We start from the raw sequence: 21637 nt of genomic DNA, 5'->3' as shown, positions 1-21637 counted from the left end.
TCCTTTTCTAGTTCTCCATTTATATGTTGATTAAGCAAGATTCTGCTATTATATACTTCACGGGTTATCTTTTAAAAGTAATCACTTAACATGGGACTTATTTAAATGGTGTGAGATTTCTGGTTTTTGAGGAGGGACACAATAGTAGTTTAACATTACATGGAATGATTAAGGGTTGATTTAAGCACAGGGATGTAAGACCAGGATTCGTATTTGCTCACTGTTGAATTCCCAGCATGTAGATAAATGCCCAGCATGCAATAGGTACTCAAAGAATATTTGTTAAAGCATTGAAGGATAATATATAAGTGAAAAAACTAGGTGGCAATACAAATTTGAATGCTAAGTCGCTTCAGTCATGTCTGACTCTTTGTGATACTATGGACTCTAGCCTGCCAGGCTCTTCTGTCCACAGGACTCTCCAGGTAAGAATACTGGAGTGGTTGCCATGCCCTCCTCCAGGAGATCTTCCTGACTCAGGGATTGAACCTCTTATGTCTCCTGCAGTGGCAAGCAGGTTCTTTACCACTAGCGCCACGGATGACTATGTAAACAAAAAATGTCAACATTTAGGATGTGTAAGGATGTTCTTCAACCTGACTATAATCAGAGACCTGCTCCAGAACTTGGATTCTGAAGCCTGTGGAGCAAGGATATTGGACCAGCTGGGGCTCAGGTCCATGGAGACGAGGCTCATGGAACAAATGGCTGCTCTGCAGTGTGTATGTGCAGGAGTGTGTATCTTAGCTATGGTTCTCACCCCATTTTCAAGTCTGGCTCTGTATCCTTCTTTCAATTCTGAGGCCCAGATGTCTGCACGTACATTTCCTTTCTGTTTAGGAGTTGGTTTCTGCCACTTGTAAACAAGAGGGCTAACTGATATAATATTTATCTTATATTGATTAAAAAAATGCAGCTTTTCTTCTTCAAAGGCTCTATGTATATTGCCCCAAAAACAGGAAACTAGGGAGCATACCAACTTATTTTCAAGATGAACACAATGTACTCACAAAACTCTTACATTTGTATTTATCCTTTCAAGATGAATATAACGTATTCATCAAAAAGCCTGAAGAAAACTAGGTAACTGAAAATTATACTCATTTTTTAGAAATGATTTTTAAAATTGTTTAAAATTATTTGAGATTCTGTTATCAGGTACTTAAATATTGAAACAACTTTGTCTTATCAACCTAGGAAGGAGTTTAAGGAAGTAAGGGTATAATCCTATTAAAAACATTTTCTAACCTTAAATTCTAACATTAAAATTTGTCTATTTAGTAGAATTTCAAACACCTTCTTGAATTAATGAAAAATTATTCTTGACTTGGAGATTTCTATAGTTTTCAAACCTTCAAGGCTAGGAATTTGCACATTTCTATGCAGTGTTTGCTATAAAGGAATCATAATCAAATGTCTATGTATGTCCTATGAACATATACTTTGTTTTTCTCTTCTCTTTCTTTCCATACACACACACACACACAATGTTATACACATATACATACACATGTTTATATATCATATATATGAAAAAATTTGTTAATATTCTCATCTACTTCTAAATCACCACTTATAGTCACGTCTATATTTTTAGAGCTTCCTTGGTAGCTCAGAGGGTAATGCAGGAGGATCCAGGCTCGATCCCTGGGTTTGGAAGGTCCCCTGGAGAAGGCAACCCACTCCAGTATACTTGCCTGGAGAATTCCATGGACAGAGGAGCCTGGTGGGCTGCAGTTCACGGGTTTACAAAGAGTCGGACATGACTGAGCAACTAACATTTTCATAACTTTTCTTTATTTTTATTTTGTATTTCCAGGCAAAAGAACACCTAACATTAAGTATCTATCCTTTCACTTAGAAGATAAATGGAAATTTAAAAAATTTCAAGCACTTTGCTTTTTTAAAAATTGCTTTAGCTTTGCAAATAAAGCATGAGAAGATATTTACCTGTTTCTTCCACCTGTGAACTTGGTTGTTCAAACTGTGAAGCACAGACTCTGCTTCCTGAGCTTTCTGCAGGGCATTCGTTGAGAGGGCTGGGGAGCCGTAACAGCTCGGGCCGCCGCAGGACGAGAGCACGCAGGCTGGGTCCTCTCCTGCTCCACACACCTGAGAGGAAAAAGGATCTGTGTGAAAAAGTGACTTGTTGGCAGAGGATTTTCCTAATGTCATCTGGGCTCACTGAGGCAAGACACCACTCTATTCATGTGTGTTTCTTCACAGCTGTTCAAGCTTAATATGTAGATATGACCCATTAAATATTTCCTAGTTAACTGAGTACGTATCTAACTTATTTGTTGTTAGCACCGGTGTCAATCAATAACACTCTCATACTTATGGTTTCTTTGAAAAATATCGAGCATTTCCATGTCAATTTCATCTTTTTAAAAATAAAAACTACCTTTCATTTATGAAGCAGGAGGAGTAAATGTCCACAGTCTGTACCATTTGGGAAATAGTAAATAGTATAAAATAATAAAATCAAGCCACAATCTTTACTTTTTGATTTTTCTCAAACTTGGACTTAAGAAATTTTTAAAAATTATATTATTTTTAGATTAAATATATTTATATTATTTATATATTATTCCTACACTTATAGAATATAAAATTAAAAATGAAATAAAACATTAGACAGAGAAATAGAAAAGATTTGTACATCAAGTCAGGCTTCCCAGGTAGCACAGTGGTAAAGAATCCACCTGCCAAGGCAGGAGATGTGGGCTCAATATCTGGGTTGGGAACATCCTCTGGAAAAGAAAATGGCAACCCATTCCAGTATTCTTGCCTGGAAAATTCCATGGACAGAGAAGCCTGGCTATAGTCCATGGTGTCCCTAAGAGTCAGACACGACTGAGTGATCAAGCACACACATATCAAGTAAAAACCACAGATACTTTTACTCTGCTGTCATGAATATTTACCTTTTCTTGCAATATTTGAATATTTGGCATCTTGATCTGCTTTAATTTCTCCAATGACAAGTCTTCTTTTGAGGTTAGTGTATCTAAGATGCTAAGTAAGTAATTCCTGGTATTTTTGGAGTTGTTTATGATGGATGTAGTTTCATTAGTTTTCTTTTCAGTAGATAAAGAACTCTGATAATACTTCTTGATGTTCTTTGAAAAATCTATATCAACACCAATTGAGGTAAGATAAATTTTGTGGAAACAACTGAAATTATACATGGGTTATCAACGTAATTATTCTCCAACTTGACTAGACTGTCTCGGTCTCAATGATCAGTACAAAAATTCAACATCCATTCCCTTGAGCTTGCACTTCATGGGGAGAAGTTAGAAGTTCTGTCATAGATACAGATGTAATGCCTACAGAGCACTGAGGTGTAAGTCTGCAGACATAGATTTGAATGCTGGCTTCAACCTTTACTGTGGGGGTATGTCCTTGAGCAAACCCATTAGTCTCTTAGATTATGTGTCTTGTAAATTAGTGATAATAATTTGTGAAGATTAAGTGAAATAATATAAAAATACTCTGTGAAATGTTCCACATATGTAAGGTATCAATTTTAACTACCTATATGAACTCTAAGATGATGAACCAAGTTTATCTCACTATATAGCACAGAAGTTGACAAACTCATTCTACAAAGGCTGGAGGATAAATGTTTCAGGCTTACCTACCATTACATTGCTGTCACAACTACTCAACTCTGCCACTGTAGAGTAACAGTTACCATGTAAATAAATAGGTGAGATTGTCTCCTAATGAAACTTTATTTATAAAAATGGACTGGGAGGGGAAATATGTATACCTATGGTTGATTCCTATTGATGTATGGCAGAAACTAGTTACAATACTGATATTGTAAAGCAATTATCCTCCAACTAAAAGTAAATAAATTGTTTTTAAAAAAGGAAAAAAAAAAAAAAAAACCAACCTATCACAGGCTGTGGGTAGGATCTGCAGGCAGGCTGTAGTTTGCTGACCTGTGATGTTGAAGCTGATGACAACAGCTACTGTGCTAAAGTGAAAGTCACTCAGTCGTGTCAGATGCTTGGTCACCCCATGGATTGTAGCCTGCTGGGCTCCTCTGTCCATGGAATTCTCCAGGCAAGAATGGGTAGCCTTCTCCAGGGGATCTTCCCAACCCAGGGATTGAACCCACGTCTCCTGCATTGCAGACAGATTCTTTACTGCCTGAGCCACCAAACGGTGCTAAGTGCTTTCTATATACCTGTACTTCTGATCAATTTTCATCCTTAATTTTACAAAACACTGTGAGAATTAGCCCAACCACCATTTTACAAGTGGAAAAACGAGGCTCTGATGACAGTAAATTCTTGCTGATAGTAAGAGACGCAGCGAGGATTTGAAGCCAGGTAGTTTGACTCTAGAGACTGTGTTCTTAAACACTTCTCTACATTTTGATAGAAATACAAATTCCTCAAAGCATAAGGTGATGTTTTAATGTAAATGATAGCATATTAGGGTTTTAGACTATTTTAGGAACCAAAGGCCCATGATTCTGATCTTTACTCCATACCTAACCAGAGTCCAGGCGTGACAACCATTCTTTATCTTCTAAACATTCCTGGTTTTTATACTAACATACTCGGATGGCATCACCGACTCAATAGACAGGAGTATGAGGAAACTCTGGGAGTTGGTGATGGTCAGGGAGGCCTGGTTTGCTGCAATCTATGGGGTGGCAAAGAGTTGGACACAGCTGAGTGACTGAACTGCTCTTAATATATCATGATTTTTATTTACCATGAACCACTTCCCTAAACAAACAAAAATCATCTTTCCATTGCTTGTGATGATTTTCTGCCTTGATTTATCTGGCAAATTTATCTTTATTCTATGAAGCCTTTTCTAATATACCCAGGAATAATACCATTCTCTCTACTTTGTTCCTGAAACAGTTTGAAGATGCTCTAACAGAGTCTGTTCACTGTTTGGGGTTGTTTATATGCCTGACTTTCCCACATGAGATTGGGATGACTTCAGGGTGAGGACTGGCTGAGTTTACTGCCTGTCTCTGATGCCCAGTACAGTGTCAGGCATTGAGAAAAAGCCCAGTAACTGCTGTTGGAATGCAAGTTTGAGAGGATCAGCAGGGGTCAGTTTTGCTTTCTTCTACCTGCCTTGGGTGACTGCTGATGGATTTTCAATTCTTTCACTGGGTACCTTCTTCTAGATTAGGAATCAGAGCAAATTCCTTACTCTTTATATGGTATTTATTAAGGATCATCAATAGTGATTTCATTAAATCCAGGGCCATCTTTTTTTTTTTTTTTCTCTCTTTTAGCTCAAGATCAGATGACAAACAGGAGCATAGACATAGGATAAGGAAAAGTAGATGATGCTTTTGTCTTGAGATAGGTTTCATCTCTCAACTAAATGGGTTCTGTGTGAATAAGATCAGTGCTGCCTCTCCTGGTAGTTAACAAGATGTCTGTCCATTTCCAAACATAACAAGGATCTCATGGGAAAAGAGGATATGACTTAATTCAAGTTTTGTTTCAGAGTTCCCTTTCCCCTCCAAGTTGGTCTTGGCTTTGGCATGGCTCCCATTCATTTTTTAAAACTATGCAATATGTACTACAGCCTGTTAGTGTATTACATGTCTCCAAATTCCTACAAAGTTCTTACAAGAAATATGTAAGTTCTTTTTGGATCATATCCTTTTGTGTTTCTGATTGCTGGAAATGGAGTGGCTTATATTCAGGAAGGTATCAAAACATATCTCTTTCATTTTCTTATGGCCACATTAGAATTTCCAAGCTGATGGTTACACAAGATCCTTGTGTGGCTTGGCATCTGAATACTTTGGGTTTTAGTATATGTTTAGTATTGCATAACTGTTAGCATTTTTTTGTGCAAATGCTATCCAGTCTCTGCAATGTTTTAAGAAGTTGAAATATTCATGCACAAATAATACCTTTAATGGGTATGTTTTCATGTTTTAAAGTGCTTGGGTGCTGTGGCAACAAGCACAGGGTGATTCACTAATGGAATGCACTATGGATTTTATCAACTTCTATCCATAAACAGACAGTTAAGGTACATTTTCTCTCTTACCCATGAGGCTTGCATTCCAGGCACTGGAGTGCAAATCATTTCCTTCCTGAAGATCTTCAAGTAAGAAGTTTGTTTCACTCCTCATTCTATTGTTTCTTTCAGGTCTTCAAATTCATCCACTGTTTTCAGCTGCTCACTTAGTTGCATGATTTGTTTACTATAGGGGAAAATGAGAGTAAATGTAGCAAAGCTTGTATTACATTTGACAGATTGGTGGAAAACACACACACACACACACACACACACACACACACACACACACACAGAAATTGCTCTCATTATTAAGTATCCTCATACCATGGACGGAGGAGCCTGGTGGGCTGCAGTCCATAGGGTCTCCAAGAGTCGGACACGACTGAGTGACTTCACTTTCACTTTTCCCTTTCATGCATTGGAGAAGGAAATGGCAACCCACTCCAGTGTTCTTGCCTGGAGAATCCCAGGGATGGGGGAGCCTGGTGGGCTGCTGTCTATGGGGTCACACAGAGTCGGACACGACTGAAGTGACTTAGCAGTAGCAGTCACAGTCATACTTGGAATGGATTTCACCTGCAGCAGTCTGACTTCTGAATCTATGCTTATGGACATCCTGAGTGCTCTGTCCTTCCTCTACTGCCAGTTTGATTTGTAATTTACCCAGTGAGCATTTATTATTTAACTAAACCAGGCCTGGCAAATACAATCATAGAGAAAACAGCTTTGCCCACAGGAGCTCCTCAGTGAGGTAGTGGCAAATGAACTACAAAGACGTGGAAAGATGGAGAAGGAAACACATCCTTTCTCTGAGGTCGTCAGGAAAGGCTTCAGAGACGGGGCGGTGTTTGGGTGGTTGTTAGAGAGGAACAGGAGTTCAAAAGGCGGACAAGGAAGGGCAGGCGCCCCTTACCAGTTCAGGCCTGGCACTGGGGCTCCTGCTCCTTTTGCTTCCTCTCTCTGGCTCTGCTCTGGGCTCTTGCAGTCTCTTTGTTTGGATCATCCACTATGGACTGGCTCCTTCTGCTTTCTCAGTTCCATTTTACCTGCTAGGCCTGACAACCACAAACTAGTGGTCCATGGGCCAAGCTCATTCTCAGACACATTTCTTTGGCCTATACAGTGCTTTTAAAAAGTGCTATTGAATTAGCTGCCTATATTTTAAAGTGGGGACATTTCCATAGAAATCTGGATATATGACATCACTTAAAAAGCAGGGAGCTCTGGGAACCCACAGTATTTACAAGGGTATAGAAGTGCTTGTTCTCACCTGCCAGCTTAATCTGAACATATTACCACCCTGGGCCCTAGAGCTGTGTCTATGCCAGTGGCCCTTCCTCTGAACTAACCAAGTGAGTTGCATCATCCTCCCTGTGTAACTTTTAAGCAATTACTATGTACTTCAGGAATTTTTGTCTGGTGACAAAACTGACAAAATGAATGGCCTTATATTCACACTTGTGTTTTATGTAACGTGAAATTTTGTAGTTTCAACTATTCTTTAACCCATGAGCTTTTCTGGGGAGGAGGAATATTTTTTATAGAACCATAATCTTCTTGGTTTCTTTGTAGCCTGTGTGCTCCTAGATGGGTAGAAACTATACCCAACTCATCCTCATTTGCCCAAATCAGGTCAGCAAACTTTTTCTGTAAAGGGTGAGAAAGTAAATATTTCAGGCCTTGGGGGCCATAGCATCCCTGTGACAACTGCTCAACTCTGTCATTGCAGAGGGACAGCAGCCACAGAGGATGTAAATGGTAGTCATGGCTGTGTTCCAATAAAACTTTATTTACAAAAAATGTGATGGGTTGGATGTTGCTCATGAACTATGTCTTGCTGACTTCTGGCCCACACCAATCAACATCATCTCTAGAACTATTTGATGAATGAAAAAAATGATACTGCATTTTGAAAGAACTATTGTACTCATTATACAACTTCACAGTAATGTATGGGCATGTAAACAACTGAGGAATTTGGGGACATTTAGATAATTTCCCTGAGTACATGGTTGAAACAAAAAATGTGTATTAGAAACCTTGCTACTTCCAATTTTGTGTCCTTCAGCTCTGCTGAGTTTGGGCTTCCCAATTAACCTTGTGGTTGCCTTTTTGTTATAATCAATGATATCCTGAAAAATCATATGCAATCCTAACTAGATAGGAAAGAGACAGACAGATATGATCCTCGGCCTGGTTACTAATTGAACAATGATCATCCTCCTAATGTTAACAAAGGTACATTTCTAAGATGAAAGCTGTTAAAGCTCTCGGGAGTTAAGGTAAATCAGGAACTTGGCGACCTATTACTTGTGCACAAACCTTACCGAACAGAGTCATGATAATCCTTGACTTTTGAGAATTCCTCAGATGAGAAAACAGGATGTCTCCAAATCCTTTCTATTTCAGACATGTTTTCTCTGAGGCCTTTGAAGTCGGCCTCACAGACAGGCAGGGTCTCTCTTTTATCTTCCATGTTAGCAGCCAGCCTAATTAACCCTTGCACCACTGTGGAGAGGGAAGAAATAGTGTGGTCCCATTGATCAAAGCACAAGTGACACCAAAGACAAGTGGGGAATTCCTGGTCATGACCCCGGGCACAGCGATCACATCGAGGGCCGCTAATGCCCTCCTGGCATCGACACGTGCCTGTGTCCTGGTCACAGACCGGCTTCTGGGAACCTTCCTTGTTGCAGTCACATGCTGAAAAAGATGGGAGAAGGAGCAGAGAATGTCAGTCACCTGGCCTTTGGCTCCTTACTAGCTCAAGAATAAAGTCCCCTCCTCTTCCCTGAGAAACTTCCTAAATCCCATTTCTAAGGTGAACATTTAAAGCAGGATAATTAGAGAGATCTTTGCAATGGCCATTAAAACACAGCGTCCCTCTTTTCACTCCAGACAAGTCAGCTCCTGGGGTTTCTGTTCTGTTTTTTTTGTTTGTTTGTTTTGGCCAGGCCACTGGGCTTGCAGGATTAGTTCTCTGACCGGGGATCGAAACTGTGCCCTCTGCAGTGCAAGTGTGCAGTCCTAGCCACTGCACTGCCAGGGAAGTCCCAGGTCTTGGTTCCTACATGGGCATTATTAGATATCATTTCTACTGCAAGTGTGTGAGTTGTTCACATCTGGGTTCTTCACCTATGTGAGTGAAGAATATCGATCTAATGACACACTTGTGGACAGCTGCTACTGTTCCTACAGGGTGGTTCAGGCATGTCACAGACTCTCTAAGAAGGCCCATGATCACACTTTTTCTTAGTGAAACCAGCCTGGATGTGGTGTCTTCCTTGCATAAGAAAGACTGTTCTGTTCTCAAAAAAAATGTGTGTGTAGAATCTCCCTTTGGTATTTACCCAAAGGAATTCAAAACACGTCCACATAAAAACCTACAAATGGATGTTTATAGCAACGTTATGCATAATTGCCAACTTAGATGTAACCAAGATGTCTAGGTGAATGGATAAAGAAACTGTGATACATCCAGACAATTAAATGTTATTCAGCATTATAAAGAATTGAGTGTTAAGCCATTAAAAAAAACATGGAGGAATCTTAGGGGTTTTCTACTAAATGAAAGAAGTCACTTTGAAAAAGGTACATACTGTAATATGATTCCAGCTATAGGATATTCTGAAAAGGCAAAACTAGAGAGACAGTAAACTGATCAGTTGTTGCCAGGGGTGTGTAAGGATGGATAGAAGGCAAAGCACAGAGGATTTTTAAGGCAGTGGAAATACCCAGTATGATACTATGCTGATAGATACATGTCATTAGACATCTATCTAAACCCAATACCAAGTCAACCCTAATATAAACTATAAGCTTTGATGATTACAATGTATCAATATAGGTTCATCAATTGTAACGAATGTACCACTCTTGTGGGAGGTTGATAATGAGGGAAGGTATGCGTATGTAGGGTCTGGGAGTACATATGGGAAATCTCTGCCTTCCTCTCAATTTTCCTGTGAACTTAAAACTGCTCTGAAAAAAAGTCTTTTTAAAAAAACGGGAACATTAAAATTACCATCTTAATTAAAAGAAGGACAAACAAACAAAAAAACACCTCGGATTTAGGTGGTGGTCCAATGGTTAGGACACCCTGGTGGTCCAGTGGTTAGGGCTGCATGCTTTCACTGTCGAGGGCTTGGGTTCAATCACTGGTCTAGGAGCAGATCCATAGCCATGCAGTGTAGCCAAAAAATAAACAAATACTCTCGCCAAACCTGATACTATATGTACTTCAGATGAGTAGGTTGTTGATTACAGCTAAGGATGGAGGATGAAGAGAGCTACTGAAGTTATTTGAAGCAATTATTACTATTATTGAAGCAATTTCCGAAAGGTCAGGGAATCACTAGCCTATGCCACAGGCTTAACTGTAAGGAACAAGTGATTTAAAAATCCATTTGGCAGCCTGAGTGGGAATAATGCCAATTACAAATAAAAACTGATTAACACACTAGGCTCCTCCAATAGACATCATCTATCTGGCCCATTCGTTTTGGTCCAGAGGTCTCTGCAGGAACCCCTGGGGGGACTCTGTGCATTTCACCACCTGGAGGCCAAGGCTCCCCCTTATTATCTGTTCTTCTCCAGGAGCACTACTGGGGTCTGTAGCCTGAGCTGACTATTTGCAAAGTTTCCTCTATGAAAGCATTTTTATAAAATAAGATTATTAAAATATTAGAGGGACACAGGAATATAGGCTCTCTAAGAAAGATTTTCTAAGAGCCAACATTCCTTCCTGGTTTTTAAAGTAGCAATTCCACTTGGAAAATTGCATCTTTGAATGTGGCAAAAAACCAAAGCTTTTTTTTTTTTTTAAACCACAAAAGCACATTTATAAAGGAATGGACAGGAAGAACGAGTTCCCATATGTGGCTACACAGCATAGAAATGACTGCAATGGCAAGTCCATCACATCTGATATTTCTTTAGTTTGACTTCTTTTGGAAGTGGATTTCAAAGAGAGATTCAAAAATCCCTCCTCCTAGAAATAATCCAGACTCTACATTTGCACTGTCCAATATGGTAGCTACTAACCACATGTGCTATTTAAATATAAATGGATTAAATGAAATAAACAATTGTTTTTCTCACTTGCACTAGCCACAGTGCAAGTGCTCAATACAACTAGTGGTCCCTGCACTGGATAGTTCAGATGTAAAATGGGTCCACGTTTGCAGAAAGTAGTAGGAAACAGCCTTGCCCTGGAAATTCTCTGGCAGTCCAGAGGTCAAGGCTCCACTGTTCCACTGTGGGGACATGGGTTCGATCCCTTGTCTGGGAACTGAGATCCCACATACTGTGAGGTGCAGCCAAAAAATAAATAAAAAGACAATCTCAGTTTTCAAAGATGCCAGGAGCACTGGCTGAGTATTAAGAATAAATAAATAGAAATAAACAGCCCTGCTTTAAATCCTATAGCTAGTGCTAATGGAATGAAAGGCACTAGGAACACAAACTCCTCAAGTTTGGAGGCTTTGCCTTCTTTGTTCACTACCCTGAGTACCCAGTAGACACTCTATGAATATTTTTAAATAAATAAATAAGTGAATCTGTGATAAACCCCAAGTTATGAAAGCCATGTTAAGGAAACATCTGCTCTGCTGGCTTCTTATGATCCACTTCCCAGCCTCTACCTTGATCCAAATTAGCTGTTTCTGTCAGCATGCTTCCAGATAGCAGAAAATTGGCTACAAGTTATGATCTCAAAAATCTGTTCCATATTAACAACTTTGAGGAATTTTCATATAACCTAACATTCAATATAGTGCAAAGTTTTAATATAAGAGAAAAAACTTTTAAGGGCTAAAAATACTTTTTTTTTTTTCAAAACTAAGATTAAAGTTTGTGAATTTTCAAATATAAAGCATGATACCATAAAATTCCTCGATGAGAACTTAGGCAAAACATTCTCTGACATAAATCATACTAATGTTTTCTTAGGTCAGTCTCCCAAGGCAATGGAAATAAAAATGAAAATAAACAAATGAGACCTAATCAAACTTATAAGCTTTTGCTCAGCAAAGGAAGCCATAAACAAAATGAAAAGACAGTCTCTGGACTGGGAGAGAATATTTGCAAATGACCTGATCAACAAGGGCTTAATTTCCAAAATATACAAGCAGCTCATACAACTCAATAACAAAACAAAACAAGAAAACCAAACAACCCAATTGAGAAAAGGGCAGAAGACCTAAACAAACATTTCTCTAAAGAAGCATACAGATGGCCAACAGGCACGTGAAAAGATGCTCAACACTGCTAATTATTAGAGAAATGCAAATCAAAACTACAAGGAGGAATCACCTTATATTGGTCACATGACCATCATAAAAATGTCTAGGGCTTCCCTGGTGCCTCAGTGGTAAGGAATCTGCCTGCCACTGCAGGAGGCATGGATTCAATCCCTGGTCCAGGAAGATCCCACACACCACAGAGCAAATAAGCCACAACTATCGAGCTGTGCTCTAGAGCCCAGGAACTGGAACTACTGAGCCAGCACTGCAGCTAATGAAGCCCTCGCAGCCTAGAGCCTGTGCTTCTCAAGAGAAGCACTGCAATGGGAAGCTGAGCACCGCACCCAGAAAGTACTCCCACTCTGCACAACTAGGGAAAGGGTGAGCAGCAAGGAAGACTCAGCACACCCAAAAATAATAAATAAAATAATACATATAAAAAAATCTATAAACAACAAATGCTGGAGAAGTGTCGAGGAAAGGGAGCCCTCCTACACTGTTGGTGGGAATGTAAATTGGTTACAGCCACTACAGAGAACCACATGGAGGTTACTCTAAAAATTAAAAATAGAGTTGTCCTATGGTCTAGCAATTCCACTCCTGGGCATATGGCTGGATACGTACACCCCTATAATCATAGCAGCACTGGTCACAATAGCCAAGACATGGCTACAACCTAAATGTACCTAAATGGATGGATAAAAGGCATGGTACGTATATATAATGGAACACTGCATAGCCATAAAAAGAATGAAATAATGCTATTTGCAGCAATGTGGATGGACTTAGAGATTATCCTACTAAGTGAAGGAAGTTAGAAAGAGGAAGACAAATACCATATGATGTTGCTTACATGTGGAATCTAAAACATGACACAAATGAATTTGTTTTACAAAACAGAAATAGACTCACAAAGAACAGACTGTGGTTGCCAAGGGGGAGGGGATGGATTGGGAGTTTGGGATTAGCAAATGCAAACTATTATATATAGGATGGATAAACAATAAGATCCTACTATATAGCACATGTGTGTGTGTGCTAAGTCACTTCATTTGTGTCCGACTGTGTGTGACCCTATGGGCTGCCAGGCTCCTCTGTCCATGGGATTCTCCAGGCAAGAATACTGGAGTGGATTGCCACGCCCTCCTCCAGGGGACCTGACCCAGGGATGGAACCGGAATCTCTTGATGTCTCCTGCATTGGCAGGTGGGTTCTTCACCACTAGTGCCATCTGGGAAGCCCACACTATATAGCCCAGGGAGCTATATTTAATATCTTGTGAAAAGCCATAATGGAAAAGAAAAAAGAGAAATCTAACTGGTTTATACAGCTTTCATTTTATTAATATCTTACAGAAAATTTGTTTTTTAAAGTTTGTGAATTTTCTACCAAATAAAGGAATTTAAAATTCAGTTGGTTCACAGCAAGCCTGTGGCAGGACCAGGTTGACTGTACTCACATTTTTAGAACCAATACTTACGAATGCATCGGCCTAGGGATCCTCATAATGATTTTCCTCACACTCAGAGCAGCGTTTCCCATCATAGGCTAATCTACACGCACACTGGCCTGTAAGCTGTGAGAATGGTCATGGGTAAGAAATTGACAAGCTTTATGATCTAAAAAAAAAAAAGCAAATTAATACAAAACAACTTTTCCCTCCAGTGATTTAGGACATACAGCTGTGCAGAGGCAGGAGGAGGATTCCCATGGCCAGCAACAACCCCCGACAACACCAAAGATCAAGAGTTAATGTGTTTTGGCTGAGGGCTCTTGAATATACCGCCTGCTTCCAGCTGTTCAGGGACAGGTGGCCTCAAACTGGGAAACAGCCACAGATGTAAATGAAAACAAAACACTTAATAGGAAATGGGCCACATTCTTCTCCTCTAGGGTTCTGGGAGTTCTCCCCTAAGAGAGAGAGACCAAAGACCTGGTTTTAACATCCATCAATAAGTTTGGCAAATGTTTCCATTATGAAATGTAAGTTGGAGTCTTTCCCAATTAGGCTAGTGTTTTTCCTCCACAGACTTTTTTTTTTTTTAGTAAATGAAGCTTAATCATTTAGTGACAATTATTTAACTGTATTTTGGAGAGAAGGCTGAACTTCTCTGTATCCTCCCAACTGGATTCTTGACCAGATTTTCTGAACACTGAGGAGATTTAAAAATTAATGAGAAAAAACACAAAGCAAATCCGTATTGTTGTGGTCCTGCATTATACTTGACCAAATCTGCTTACCCAATGAGGACTCTAGCAGCAGCTGAATTCTCAAAGTGACTGGACTACTGAAGCTTCTACCCATCTCTGGAGTAACCACTGGCTTTTGCTCAAATATAAGGAGCTGCAGGAGCCTGTAGTCCCAAGAGTTGTCATGGTGCCACGTTGTCTCTGACTGTTGGGCAATTCTTTCTGTATGTTGATGCAGAATCCGCTCCTTGCAACTTATTCCCATTGTTCTAAGCCCAGTCTTAAGGACATTGCACAAAACATGTAGCTTTCCTCTTCTTTTGTACAGTCCATCTCCCAACTAGAGGTGGCCATTCTCAACTTGTATATGCTTCATTATTTAAAATCAATCACCCCTAAGGCTTCATCACAAAATGGCATGGTTCTTCTCCACTATCTACAGACACTAGTTTGTCAGTTCAGTGCTTAAAATGTGGCACTCAGAAATGGCAACAACGTTCCTGGGAGCCATCTGACCAGTACAGAAGACAAATGGGGCCAGAGAGGCTGCCCTGGAGCTGGGCGCGGCACTCCCACTCCTGCCTGAATGGGCATCCCCTCTTTGGCAGCCAAGCCGCACCACTGGCTCACTTGGAGCACACAATGAAAATCTGGTGCCAAGTTATTACTCCCTCTCTGCATTTATGCAATGGATTTAAAAAACTCAATTGCAAAACTGTATTTTTATTCCACTGACATGTCATCATTGTTTCCAGTCAACAAGACAGTTGTAAAATATCTTGTCTCTTGTGCTGTCTCGATCATGTTAACATAATTTTGTAGTATCTGCAAATTTGATATGTGTGTTTCTCCATCAAAACTGTTGATGAAAATATTGCATAGCATATTTCCTTCTCTAAGAATGCACTAGGGACCACCTACGGGCTGACACAGAGACATTTATCAGTAGTTGTTTAAACAGCTGGAAATCTCAAGGATCGTGTGGCTCTTCTATACTCCAATGAAAGTGTTTCCTGATTGTAAAGAGCAAACTTCCCCTAGGAATCCCCTGTGGACCAGATTACCCCAAATACCCTGTCATAAGCAGGTCTTCAGTTAAACCGACACCATCTGATCTTCAGCTTTGTAGGCTTCCCTCAGCCTCCATGGCAGAACTGCGGTCACTTCCAAGTGCTCCTACAAACATGCTTCCCAGAAAGTGTAAGCAGCATACCAGACAGTGATGTCATGAGCATGAGGACTTCCTCATGAATTAAGGAGCCAAGCAGTGTGTGGAAATCTGCTAATTTGGTCAACATGTTCTGTGGTTGGTGGCTGGAGGTGTGATGAGTGGAGAGGAGCGTATAAAATAGTCATGGTCCTCTCGTGCCCAGATCTTGGTTTCTAACATCATTCTCCAAGAGAAGGAACCAGTGCTCCTTAAAGAAATGGCTGATTCTAGGGCAGAGGCAGGAAATATACAAAAGGAGCTTAGAGCATCTTGCAGTGCAAAAAGTAGGGAGGTACTGAAAACAAAAACACACCAACAATATTGAGGTATGTCAAAGGCCTAAAGAAACCAACTGAAAAAGTTTCCCATGACCAAAGCTGGAACAACTTGAACAACAAAATTAAGTAGTGTTGATTTATAACTCAAAGAATAGTACAAATACTGTTGAGATCACTGATATAAAAAATGATTAAACAAATGAAGAAATGGGAAACAACAGACAAAACTCCAGTGCAGAAGAATAGAATAATTTATGGAGATACTCTGCCTTCAAGGGGACAGAGCATAACTCCCTACTCCTTAAGTGTGGTACTGTGCTTAGTGATTTCTTCCCAAGGAGTACAGTACGGAAAAGAGCAAAAGGATCACTTTGCAGGAGAGAAACGTGACGCACACTGCTTCAGCCAGGAGGTCAAGGTTCAGGGCAGCAGTGGCAAATTATGTAAACAGTGTATGGCTTTGATGCGATGTGATGAGAACAGCACTTTACCTCCACGAGTCATCTTTTTCTCAAAATCCATAATCCAAGTCTTACCAGGAGAGAAATACAGCATAAATGTGAACTGAAGGACATTTCACAAAATACTCAAAACTGTTACGGTATCAAAAATAAGGAAAGTCTAAGAAACCCTCACAACCAAGAGCAACCTAAGGGGATATGATGACTGAACGTCATGTGGTGTTCTGAAGTCTTGGAACAGAAAAAGGGCATCAGATAAAAAACTAATCACATATGAATAAATTATGAACATTAGTTAATGATAATGTAACAACACTTAATTCATTAATTATGAGAAATACACCATACTAATATATAATAAGTTTAATAATAGAGAAAACTTGGTATGGGGTACATCTTCTCTATCTTCATAACTTTTCTGTAAACCCAAGTCTATCTTAATATAAAAAGTTATTAAGGAAAAAAAGGCCATGGTGTGCATTTGTGTGGATATGGGTTGGAGGACGGAAGGTTGGAGATAAAGAAAAAGAGAAGGGAAAACCCATTCTATATATAAGAACTACTTCAAAACTTTCTTTCTACAAAATTTGACCTTTAATAAGTTGAACAGTGGAGCTGAGATTGGAGGTGAGACATACTTATTAACTGGGAAGATTCCAGCTTCTGAAATGAGCATTTTGATTCTAATTAAGCCCTAATTCTTATACTGTGGATTCAACTCTAAAACTTCTCATCATTATTTTACCCCTCTTTTCACATCTCTATTAATGTGAAAAGTGTTTCAAAGAATATATTTACTAATCAAAAAACCTTATCATGAGATTGTTTTTTCCATAAATGTTAATATTCTTAAAAAATTTTCATTCTCATTGTTTCACTGACTGAAAACCATATGTGCAGTTAAGTGTAGAGTTAATTGTACATGAAACAATAAAGGTTTGCTCCTAGACTGCATTCTCTAGAAACAATTGCTGCTGGTCTGGTAGCTTGAAGATAAATAAAATAAGAGGACATCTCTTTTAACCATATGTAAAGTAACTGGTGAACCATGGGAATGACAGCTTGATTTTTAAAGATGGAATTACGGATTCTGAAGGCACTCAATTTTCATTCTAGTTAGTAATCAATTCTGATTAATGATGGATTTCTTGGGGCTTCCCTATGCTTCTATGTTATGAAACAATGAAAGAGAAGACTGATCTGCTGTGTGTGAATCTTGACTTGCCCAGTCCCTTTGAGGACTGGAGAAAGCTGAAGGGGTCAGAGCTTAACTTTCAGACCCTTATTCTCTCTTCTTTGGTGCTTTTCATTCCTTGATAAATGCAGATTCTATGCCCATAAAAGGCCAATCCTATCTAAAAACACTGATTAACAGCAATACATAAAGAAAACATTCTTTACATGTTTAGAAAGCATGTCTCCCCACTGTGTCTCATTCTGACACCATAGGAAGTTGAAAGTTTCTTGCCTGGTCACAGCGGCTGCTGAGCGAGGTCCGGGGGTCACAATCGCATGGCTGACCTCCTCTGCCAGGGACCAGATTCCAGTATCCATCAGCACAGTGGTCACAGGTCCGGCCTGTGACGCTGGGCAGACATGGGCACATGCCAGTGTCAGGGTCACAGAGGCAAGGTTCCCCACTGGGGGGACACTCAGTGGGACCCACGCCAGAGGGGTGACAAGAGCACCCCAGAAGCACAGAGCCATCACTGGGGGTGAATCCACGATAACACTGGCAGTCAACAACCCACACAGATAGCTTTTAAGAGTGAAGGCATCCTTTCTTTAAAAGGCCCGACGAAGAAACATTTTACAAGAACAGAATTTATCAAAGAATCTAGGTAGGCTGAATTAATTCAACTGTTTTTGATCTCCCCCAACTAATAATTTCCTATGGTTCAGCCAACTACGTCCCAAGAGCTCACAATTAGGATGAATGAAAGTATCACTGTTTCCTCACATCAGTCACCAAAGTTCCACTTAAATCAATGATCTGAAAACAAATGGTTTACTAAATTGACTTGGGTGAACTGATATAATTAAAATATTTCCTAAAAATGAATAGCATATTCCTTGAGAGTGAAAAAGTTGGCTTAAAGCTCAACATTCAGAAAAGGAAGATCATGGCATCTGGTCCCATCACTTCATGGGAAATAGATGGGGAAACAGTAGGAACAGTGTCAGACTTTATTTTTTGGGGGGCTCCAAAATCACTGCTGATGGTGACTGCAGCCATGAAATGAAAAGACGCTTACTCCTTGGAAGAAAAGTTATGACCAACCTAGATAGCATATTCAAAAGAAGAGACGTTACTTTGCCAACAAATGTCCGTCTAGTCAAGGCTATGGTTTTTCCTGTGGTCATGTATGGATGTGAGAGTTGGACTGTGAAGAAGGCTGAGCACTGAAGAATTGATGCTTTTGAACTGTGGTGTTGGAGAAGACTCTTGAGAGTCCCTTGGACTGCAGGAGATCCAACCAGTCCATTCTGAAGGAGATCAGCCCTGGGATTTCTTTGAAAGGAATGATGCTAAAGCTGAAGCTCCAGTACTTTGGCCACCTCATGCAAAGAGTTGACTCATTGGAAAAGACTCTGATGCTGGGAGGGACTGAGGGCAGGAGGAGAAAGGGATGACAGAGGATGAGATGGCTGGATGGCATCACGGACTCGATGGATGTGAGTATGAGTGAACTCCAGGAGCTGGTGATGGACAGGGAGGCCTGGCGTGCTGTGATTCATGGGGTCGCAAAGAGTCGGACACGACTAAGCGACTGAACTGAACTGAACTGTCTTTCTTTCTCATGGAATTAAACCCTTGTCCTCTTCTACTTCAGTGATTCTCCTCTTTATGCATTAAAGTCTGGTTGATGAGCTGGTTACAATGCAGATTCCTGGGCTCCACCCCACAGAGATCCAGTTCTCTGAGGTCTGAGGCACAGTCCCAGGAATCTGCATGATACTCCACCTCCATCCCTGGGTGATTCTGGCAGAGGGCACAGGGTTACACACTCTGAGAAAGAAGACTTCAAATCCTGCGGGGCATGTGCTGAAGTGTACAGTTACAAAAGGCAAACTTACAACACCAGTGAGGTATTCCTGTAATGACACTGAGCTGTGCATGCACTGCACCCATTTCTGCTGCTGAGTTCAGGACACCAGCCCATTCTCTGTGGGTGCTGGCACTACGGACCTAACTGAAATGAGTACAGGAGTTGCTACCACAGTTCAAGCTGCCACGTTTCCTGCCAAGAGCTTTGCAGACTTACTCGTGCAGGTCTGATTGAGGGCCGATCCAAAGTAACCTGGTTTGCAGAGCTGGCAGTTGGGGCCCTGAGTGTTGTACAGACATTTAAGGCACTCCCCTGTGACTGGGCTGCAGGACCCTGGATCAGTTACATCAATATTGTTGTTACAGGCACATGGCCGGCAGGGTGCTCTGGAAATTCTTGGATTTCCATAGAAACCAGCAGAGCATTCTCCACACTGCACACCTGAAAGAAGGGGAGAAGAAAAGAGAATGAGATAACAAGTGTGTGTGTGTGTGTGTGTGTGTGTGCGCGCGCGCGCACGCGCATGTGTGTGGAGAGTGATGTGGATAATTGGGCTCCTCTGGGGATTATGAAAGGTCACACATTTAGGATGAATAAGAGAAAGTGTTCTAAATTAAAACCATTTTAATTTACTATCTATTCAGAGAATAAAAAGGTTATTTGGATATAGAAAGTTCTTGGTGAAGAACAGACTTTAGTCTTCCTTAAAAAACCACAGAGTTGTGAGTTCAGGATTCCTGGGTCCTCAAATAAGCAAAACCACTCAAATATGCCTCTGGATAAAAAACTAATCTCAGCCCATGTTCTCCATGCAGCACTCATGGAGTTGACTCATTGGAAAAGACCCTGATGCTGGGAGGGACTTGGGGCAGGAGGAGAAGGGGACGATAGAGGATGAGATGGCTGGATGGCATCACTAACTCGATGGACGTGAGTCTGAGTGAACTCCAGAAGTTGGTGATGGACAGGGAGGCCTGGCGTGCTGCAAATCATGGGGTTGCAAAGAGTTGGACATGACTGAGCGACTGAACTGAACTGAGGACAGTAACATTACATTGCCAACAAAGGTCCATCTAGCCAAGGCTACGGTTTTTCCAGTAGTCATGTATGGATGTGAGAGTTGGACTATAAAAAAAGCTGGGCACCGAAGAATTGATGCTTTTGAACTGTGGTGTTAGAGAAGACTCTTGAGAGTCCCTTGGACTGCAAGGAGATCCAACCAGTCCATCCTAAAAGAGATCAGTCCTGAGTGTTCATTGGAAGGACTGATGTTGAAGCTGAAACTCCAATACTTTGGCTACCTGATGCGAAGAACTGACTCATTAGAAAAGAGCCTGATGCTGGGAAAGATTGAGGGCAGGAGGAGAAGGGGACGACAGAGGATGAGATGGTTGGATGGCATCACCGAGTCAATGGACATGAGTTTGGGTAAACTCCAGGAGTTGGTGATGGACAGGGAGGTCTGGCGCCCTGCAGTCCATGGGGTTGCAAAGAGTTGGACACAACTGAACAACTGAACTGAACTGAGGACAATGCAACTCTTTAAACGCAACATTTTAGAAGATGCTCATTTGCTCTGTAGAAAGGTTTTCTGCTTCATATTGAAAGTCCCACAGCTTAGTCATATCATCTAATTTACATGCATATTTTAGGGATATAAAAAGCAAGGTACCAGGCAAATGCAAGTTACTGATTTATCAGACAAAGTCCAGTTCATAACAAGATTTTGAAGGATGACGAAATGATGCTCTATCTTCTCCTGCCCTTCACGATCACTCTACACTTCAATACAATTGATTCTCTACTCAGTGGTCCTTTAGAGAATGTTGTGAAATCAGAACAAAAGGGAAAAAAAAGGTGCATATGAATGCCATACCTTTCACAGTTTCTCCCAGTTGTAAATCCGCCACAGTTGAAACATGACCCAGTTTCTGGATCACAAAGTTCAGCAAACCCATTACAAAGGCGGGGCAGCGGTTGGGAAATCCGAAGTAGCCTGCCAGGCACCGGTCACAATGGCGGCCGGCCACTTCTCCATGGCAGGGTCACTGTCCCGCTACTTGGTCACATATGGCGCTCTGTGACCTTTGAGGGTGGCAGTGACAAGCTGAGCAAAACAAAGAGAAACCTGTCAGGGTCAAGGGGCTAGTGGTGGGTTGGTGAGAGTCACAGTTCTGATATC

At 40.7% G+C, this 21637-nt stretch overlaps 1 protein-coding gene across 1 annotated transcript in view; it reads right to left on the bottom strand.

The window, feature by feature from the left end:
- LAMB4 (laminin subunit beta 4) overlaps positions 1–21637 on the bottom strand; it is a 118398-nt gene that overhangs the window by 26131 nt on the left and 70630 nt on the right. The window contains 11 exon segments of the mRNA XM_018047504.1: positions 1951–2112; positions 2928–3133; positions 6052–6135; positions 6138–6208; positions 8352–8727; positions 13747–13761; positions 13764–13842; positions 17874–18094; positions 19672–19896; positions 21339–21419; positions 21422–21562. Coding sequence (XP_017902993.1) covers positions 1951–2112; positions 2928–3133; positions 6052–6135; positions 6138–6208; positions 8352–8727; positions 13747–13761; positions 13764–13842; positions 17874–18094; positions 19672–19896; positions 21339–21419; positions 21422–21562 — 1661 coding nt within the window.

This window comes from Capra hircus, chromosome 4 (genome assembly GCF_001704415.2).
Source record: "Capra hircus breed San Clemente chromosome 4, ASM170441v1, whole genome shotgun sequence".
Taxonomy (NCBI): domain Eukaryota; kingdom Metazoa; phylum Chordata; class Mammalia; order Artiodactyla; family Bovidae; genus Capra; species Capra hircus.
Note: the sequence above shows the minus strand (reverse complement) of the source record. Positions and strands in the feature narration are given on the sequence as shown.